This window comes from Barbus barbus, assembly GCF_936440315.1.
Source record: "Barbus barbus genome assembly, chromosome: 1".
Lineage (NCBI taxonomy): Eukaryota > Metazoa > Chordata > Actinopteri > Cypriniformes > Cyprinidae > Barbus > Barbus barbus.
Window position 1 is genome coordinate 10,673,981 of NC_136729.1, and position 8,097 is coordinate 10,682,077.

An 8,097-nucleotide genomic window follows, 5' to 3' on the forward strand; every position below is an offset into this window, starting at 1 on the left:
TTTACCTCATAATTTTTTTTTGATTATTTATTTATTTATTTGTTTTTTGCAGCCGATCTGTAAGCATTAAAATATAATTTTTTTTTCTGCCAAAGGAAAGCAATGCTCTGTGGTTGGCCATTTGAAAGTTGTTTCTGTGGTTTCGATTCAAAGTGTGGTGCAAAAAAAAAAAACAGACAGAGGCCAGTCTTGTGGATAGGAAATGGCTTTAGTCATGTTGCTATTGAAGTATGCAAAGACCTTCGTATGTCAGAATACTGAACAGTGGGATGTGTTTATGAATTTAAAACACTTCTCTTTTGAAAGTAAACGTGTGTGTGTGTGTGTGTGTGTGTGTGTGTGTGTGTGTGTGTGAGTAAGAGAAAGAGAGAGAGAGCGAGAGATGATTCGGCTAGAATTCATAGAATTTATTTGTTCTATTTTATTTAATTATATATACACATGCATTTATTTATTAAAATACATATATGTTCTAGATTCAATGTAAACACTATGCTTTGGCAATACATTGTAACAATGGTCATGCCAATTTCTTTCAATCAAAATTATGCTTGCACAGAAACGTTGTGTCTGCCTGTGTTTTCTGCATGAATACGAATATAAAAAGATTTTGTTAGGTCATGTCGTATGGCAGTGTAAAATTATTGATTATATCTCTGTCCTTGGTGCTGAAATAACAAATCTGTGCCCATAAACTTCTGATTTGAATTACCTTAAGGCCTAAAGAAAAGCACAAAGCACTGGTTCTTATGGTTAATTCATTGATGTATGAAATGTATGAGGACAAGAGAGACATATTTTTAAAGTAAGAAAAATGTTTATACTACAGGGCCGTTGAATGCTTGAATCTGATTGGCTGACGAACATTCTAAGGTGTGCAATTATTTTCAGGGAAACGCACGACGAACGTAGTTCCAGGTCTAGACCGCATTACATAACCATATCAGTTATTTCAAAGGTCCTTACAGCAAAAGAACCCAAACCCACAAGGACACTGGACAAAGAAATAAATATAGTAAACAAAGAGATAAAAACGACAGATCGTGTACATGTTTTTGCCACAAAATTACGTTTTATTATGTACGGAAAGTGCATACTCTATCTCTCCCTCACAGCCGCACATACAGTTTGAACACACATTAACATAAACGCTAATAATATTAGCGCTACTCTGATGATTTTATCAGTAACATAGTTTAACAACTTAAAAACTACATGACTTTTCACAAGCGAGGTAAGAACAACGGCGTTGTTCGTGAAGAAAATGAACTTAACTAGACATTGCTGCTGAACACTTTTGAGAGACGCACAGATTCACAGAGGTGCTCTCTCTCTCTCATAATTTAGGGAGGCGATGGATGAGATGCGGAAGAAATAATCCTACTCACAATAACGATTTAAGTAGAAAAACCAGAGGAATGCCATGAAATATATAATCTGATCGATGTCTTGAGGTGTGGCAACGGTAGTATACGCGGAATAATTGACGACGGTCCATTGAATTATTAAAAAAAATAATGCACACCTGATTCAACGGAACGTCGTCAATTATTCCTTATATAATGTCCACTGCTACACCCACTAAAATATGCAACATCAGGCCAATATTTAAGGTGGGGGTGGGGTATTATGCTATTTCATGCATGTTAAGTTATTGGATTTTCAAACATGGCCAAAGTTTAAAAAAAATGATTTGGATGTAGAACAGAGTATTTCTGTGCCAAATGCACTCCTTCCAGGTTCGTACAAGTTTCGGAAAGTATTTTTCAGTCATGGCTGTTCATGATGTCATGAAAGGTGGAACTCCTTATATGGGCACTTCTGCTGTAAGAGCACACCTGCGCACACATCCAGAGCACATCGACGTGCTTCATTCGGCTGCACTATATGGGATTTGCTCGGGAAGAATGTCTCCAAAGAAGCGTGTTTTTGGCTGTAAGGGAACGATAACCTTGTTCAGCTTCCTGAAGAACCCAGCGTTACGTAAACGTGTTTGTTAATGAACGCTTTAAAACAAGGCCCAGTTCGACACTGGATTTGCACATCGTTTGATACTGAAAGATGGAGTGGTCCCAGCGATGAAAGATCCCGGTCATGATTCAGAACTGTAGACGGTAAGTGAAACGGCATCAAATGTCTGTGTTTTGTTGGCAATCGGTGCTCAAGTGCGCTCACTCTTTAGCTCCACCCACAGCGCGCCTCCAGAAACTCGGCTGTTTTTGGAGAGAATCATAAAGCTGTATCTTTCTTTTATAAAAAATGATTAAGCTCAAGACTGGAGATATGAAGGATGCAATACTCCTTTATAGGTACTCAAGATTAACATGAGATTGGATGAAACTGTGTGTGTTATGTCCCCTTTAAATATTGTTATTGTTGTTGTTACAAAATAAGAGACTCATTTCTTGTTTTTGTTCTTATGATACAAACCAAATAATCAAGCATTAACTGCATATGTATGTACAGATGCCAAACTTTATGTAAACCTTTAGTTTTAATATAGGCAGATTATCAGATGTCAGCTGTGTATAGTACATAACCCTTTTTTTTGGTAATGAAATAGCTGGGTTTTAACATGTTGTGGTTTTGATGGAGCAAAAAGGTGTGAAAACAGAAACAAGTCTCAGTGCAAACTATTTAGTGACATACTCACTAACACTCAGATATGACCCACCTGCCAAATTTATAATGCAACTAACTTTATAATGCTAAAAATAGCATTTATGACATTCAGTTACAATGTTCGTTTGGTCTGTGATTTTCAGCAAATCTGCTTTAAAACAATACAGAATGTATCAGGAAAAAGTGCTTAATTTGTAAATACAAATAGCAAAACAAATAACTTAATATTCTAATCCTAATTTTCTTTTTTCACATTTATATTATATTTAGATATTGACTTCTTAAAGAAACAAAAGTGCAACATTGCAAACTTCATGACATGAGCTGATTGGCTGCTATCACACAAGTGGTTTCAGCTCAATGCAAACCCAAGTGACCAATCAGCTCTTAAAGGACTGAATAAATAAGACAGAAGTGCATATGCGTCTCATTTGTCTGAAGCCGAGATTGAAGGAGACATGGTATGGACAGTTTACTGATCTACCTCTATTAGTTGGTGTGAAAAGTTTTTTATTATTTTGGTGGCATGGGTGGTGGGGGGCTGACTCATCTTTTTATCATTTAATTAATTAATTTTTTTTTTTTCAGGGGAATTTTGGAAGGTCGCTGATCATGAGATTTTTTTTGTTGTTGTTCTCCTCAACAATAGGTAAATGTACTTTTATACTTTACAACAATCTATCACTACATAACACTAAAGGTCCTTGCACACTAAGTCTGAAATTTTCGTATGCGTTTTTTAGTTTTTTTCGTATTAGTCATCCTTACCTATCAATATGCTTTTTACGGATGTGAAAATGCAGAAAATCCAACCTGATCCGAATTTTTTATGACGGACAAGTTTCGGAGGTAGTGTGTAATTGTGATTGACACAACGTGAGGTCGTATTTATTTTTAACGTGACAAAAATTTTGGACCTTAATGTACCTTTTTAATTTTGCAGTCTGCTCCTCTGATGTGGATGTCGTTCAGGAGGATAATGTAAAAATAGTTCGAGCTGAAGTGGATGTGAACCTCACTTGCACATTTTCAAATGTTCTGCAATCAACAAAAGCATGGATTAAACAGACGGCTGATGGAAAATCTTTACAAATTGTATCTTTATATTTAAATCAACAACCCATTTGGAATGAGGACTTTGAGAAAACAAAACGTTTTAATGTTAATAAAGGAGATAATCATTTAAATCTGACCATTTTAAAGACGAAACCTTCAGACTCAGCAATGTATTACTGTGTAGTCTCGTCATATCACATTATTAGAATGGGTGCAGGAACCAGATTACTTGTCAGAGGTAAGTTTTCCTGTTTGTTATTGTAGCTTTGTTTGGGTTGTGGTGTCTGATTTTTTGTCCTTACTATCTCTGTCTCTCTTATGTCCCTTTTAAACATGCAGCCAGAGGTAGAAACACAACTCTTCAGCAGTCTTTGATAGACACGCTTCATCCAGGGGATTCTGTGAGTTTGCAGTGCAGCATCTTCACTGAGAGTTGTGCAGGAGAACACAGTGTCTACTGGTTCAGACAAAGCTCAGGAGAATCTCAAGGAGTGCTTTACACCAAAGGAGAGAGAAATGGTCAATGTGAGAACAGCACAGAGTCTCAAACACAGAGCTGTGCCTACCATCTCTTCAAGAGCAACATCAGTCACTCTGATACCGGGATTTACTACTGTGCTGTGGCCGCATGTGGAGAGATACTGTTTGGAAAAGGAACTGAACTAAATTTTAGAGGTAAGATGAAAATACCTGCTTTAAAATGCTGAAATGTTTGGTTTGATCTTCCCTCTCTAGAAGAGCATTCGATTCAGATACTATAGTACACAATGCCGAACTTATCTAATAAATGTAAAAAAAAATGTTATCTAAGAAGTTAAAAATCTTTTTATTTATTTATTTTTTATTTTACTTTGTTGAAGAGAGAAGTTATGTGAATCCAACTCTTATTGCTCTTGGAATTTTAAACATCCTTTTTTTGGCCCTTGTTGTTTTTCTGGGAATAAAACTATGCATGGGTCAGAATAAAGGTAAAATTTTCTGAACTTAACTTTTTTTAATTTTCTTAATTTATTATAGTAATTTAAGATAAGACATGACTGGCGTTTATAATGACTGTTTTTTGATTTCCTAAAGCACCAAAATCTCCAGAAAGTTTAGTAAGTATTTATTCTATTTGAGATCTTAAATGTAGAAAGACTTTGTTTAATCTGTGTATCAATTTAATGTTATATTTTATTATTATTATTATTATTTAAATATTGCAGTAAGTACAAAAGATAAAAACTTTATTACTTTTGGTGTATTTTATGCCATATCACGTGTCATTTTCCTCTCATAACTGAAGTATCTTTTCTCTTTTAATATTAGAATGAAGACACTCTAAATTATGCAGCCATTAGTTTTGGTCAGAAACCTCTGAACACAAGAAGAGCCAAAGCAAAGATTAGCCAGGACCAGTCTCTATATGCACAGGTCAGATCATACCAGTGACATTCAGAGCTTTAGAGGAATATTTGACTTCTACACTGTAGAAATGTTTCCATCATTGTCTCTTAAAAACACATTTGTTGCATATGTTTAACTTGTCAAAATAGTTTCTGTCAATTCTACTTATCTTCAAAGTATAGCCAAGGATTTTTAGTGTAATGAATTATCACTGCTGACACAAATTTGATTTTCATTTGAATTTGTCAGCAATTACAAATATACTGGGCAGCTATTTTCTAAAAGACACTTGTAATGTATTATAATTTAATCTATAATGCCTATAAGGATCATGTCCAGGGTTTTCCTAAGAGTTAAAATAGAGTGTTTTGTTACCTCAGACAACAGTAACTAACAATGTCATTAAAATATGGATGGCAAGATACAGGTGGTCATTTTAAATGTCTTTAAATGTTACTGTGCTATTTAGACTTGTACTGTATATTGTTAGATGTATGAATTTGTTAGGCATAGTAAGGTTTGTTAGACTGTGTTATTTTCTGGCCAACTTTGAAAATTTATGTTATGTTCCGTAACATGTTCAATAACAATTTTGTGTATGTTTGTTTCTTTTACATCTTCTAAATGAATAAATATATATGTGCATGTCATGTGCATTTATTTATGTGTTCATGTATGAGTATTCATGTGCATTGTCCTATTGTGGTGTTTGCAATTCATAGGAACACTGAGAATTTAGAGAAACTGATGGTGGAAATTGCGTTGTTTTTTATACATTTCATTCAAATGATAGGTTCCTGGTGCTGGTGTAAAGTACAGTTCCCTGGGGAAGTATTTGTGCACATTTTGTCTTTACTGCAAGAATTATTCAAACATTAACTTGCTGAATGCTGAATTCAACCCATGGTCTCTACTGTCACCTAGTGGTAAGAGAATATTGGTATCCTGCTCCTGCTTTTGAAGTTGTTTACTCGTCCGCTACACAGTTCTCTGCTCATTAAAGCTATTCCATTGCTTTTTGCTAATGTTTGTGTTAGGACAACCTCATTAATTAGGTTTTTTTTTTTTAATTCAGTAAAGTGTTGTAGTGGTGTTTGTTCCTATAGTATTTCATGAGAAAATAAAATTAAAAGAGTCTATAGAGCTGTTATAACATACTTTAATGTTCCAGAGCATGGACTCCTTTGTACATATGGCCTCACAAACATACAAACATATGTACAAACAGGAGAAAAACAAAACAACAACAATCTGGACAATGGCAATTATTGGAACGCCAAGCCAATTAGATGCTTATTTAAACAAATATTTATGATGGTATTGTCTGTACTTTTTTGTATGTGTTTTTGCAGTTTTATGTTGCTATTCCAGTGTCAGAAGAAATCTAACTAAATCTGATTCCTAAGTAAGAGTAACTAAGAGTAACTTAGTAAGTCGTTTCCCTGTTCCAAAACAAAAACAGATTTCCACCGTGTTTATCACTCAATATAGATGCATTATCAGAGGAATCCCATTCGTTGTCACATCCTCTGCTTATACATTGTTTGTGCTAGAGCCTGTGGTTTTTGCTAGAACTGACCTTAAAAATGAATGAATGAATGTGTCAGACTTTGTTTCCCTGTGTCTTGTGTTTCCACATGCTCCCTGTGTTTCCATGCCCTTATTTGGTCTTCCAGTCCCTGACCTCATTTCATGTCTTCATTAGTTAACTAGTTCCCAGCCCTGTGTCAATTATCTAGTTTAGTCTGCCCTGTGTTTCCCTGTGTCTGTGTCCGGTCTTATCGTCAGTAGATCATCATTCCATGTGTTTCTGTATCTCCAGCAATTCCTGAGTTCTGTTATTAAAAGTTTAAGAAGTTCCTTGCCTCATTTCCCTTGTCAGTGTGGCTTGTGACAAATGAATGAGAAAGAGATTCTTGCCTACAAAGTGCAAACTAATGCAAATTAGCATTTGAATATGCTGCAAATTTTCTTTTTTTTTTGGATGAACTATTCCTTAAAAAATGTGAAATATAACAAATATAATATGTCTCTGTCCATGGTGCTGAAACAAATGTTTTTTATAAGGTGTGTTGCAACAGAACACCTCCACCTGCCTTCGATCAGATAAATAAATTTTGTCCTGATTTGTAAATGATCATAAGTCTTTATGTATTATATACAATAGCATTTGTAAAATTGTTGCACTACATTGTAGGCCTTTTATTTAATGCCACCAGTCTAAAACAAGAGGTCAAACATCACTTGAATTGCAGTTTAGTTCGTCACTATCACACTTTAATCATAAGGCTAAATGGAAAGTTTCAACCGCAGAGGTGTGAGCACTGATCTCATTTTTTTTGTTTTTTGTTTGGTGGCCTGGGCTCATAGTCCAAAACCACAAGTGTATAAAGTGTCATGCCGCTGCATCTATCAATATCAGACAACAGAGAAAAAAGTTTATCACACTAAAAGGTTTCACACAATTTTCATTGTCATTTTATATTGATAATTATGCACGCACCTAATGATTTTCATATTAATTTAGTGGTTACTGGAATTTTGGACATTTGTCACAATTTGAAATGTGAATTAAAATAAAAAGATTATTAAACATTACAAATTTTACAATAAATAGACCAATTAAAGTACCCAAGATATACACTTTCTAATATTCATATATACTTTAACCTAAAATATTGATATTTGCAAAACATACAGTTTTCAACTTCAATATTAAAATGAGTTCTGTTAAATTAATTCATAGTCAGTTTTATATTTTTCATAAGACCAGGTCCAATTGTACTTTTTGTGTGTTTTGTGGCAAAAATATAAACACTGTTATATGGTTTATATGTAATGAAGTCATACTTTATATCTCAATATTGTGAATGGAAACAATAGACACACACCTGAAATAAACAACATCTTGTATTTCTGCTCAGGTATCACACTTAAGCATGATATACCATTTACAGACTGAAGCTAATGGCCAAACAGTTTTTTTCAAAATAAAAAAATAATTTAATTGAACCCTTTTAATTTTCTACACAC

At 34.3% G+C, this 8,097-nt stretch overlaps 1 protein-coding gene across 1 annotated transcript; it reads left to right on the plus strand.

The window, feature by feature from the left end:
* Positions 1 to 1,772: 1,772 nt before the first annotated feature.
* Positions 1,773 to 5,109, plus strand: LOC306874860 (uncharacterized protein; the record flags this gene model as incomplete). Its single annotated transcript, XM_079425143.1, has 6 exons — positions 1,773 to 1,935; positions 3,566 to 3,916; positions 4,018 to 4,353; positions 4,539 to 4,646; positions 4,753 to 4,775; positions 4,987 to 5,109. The coding sequence occupies 6 exons, from the start codon at positions 1,773 to 1,775 to the stop codon at positions 5,107 to 5,109; spliced, it is 1,104 nt and encodes a 367-aa protein (XP_079281269.1).
* Between the last annotated feature and the right edge of the window lie 2,988 nt (positions 5,110 to 8,097).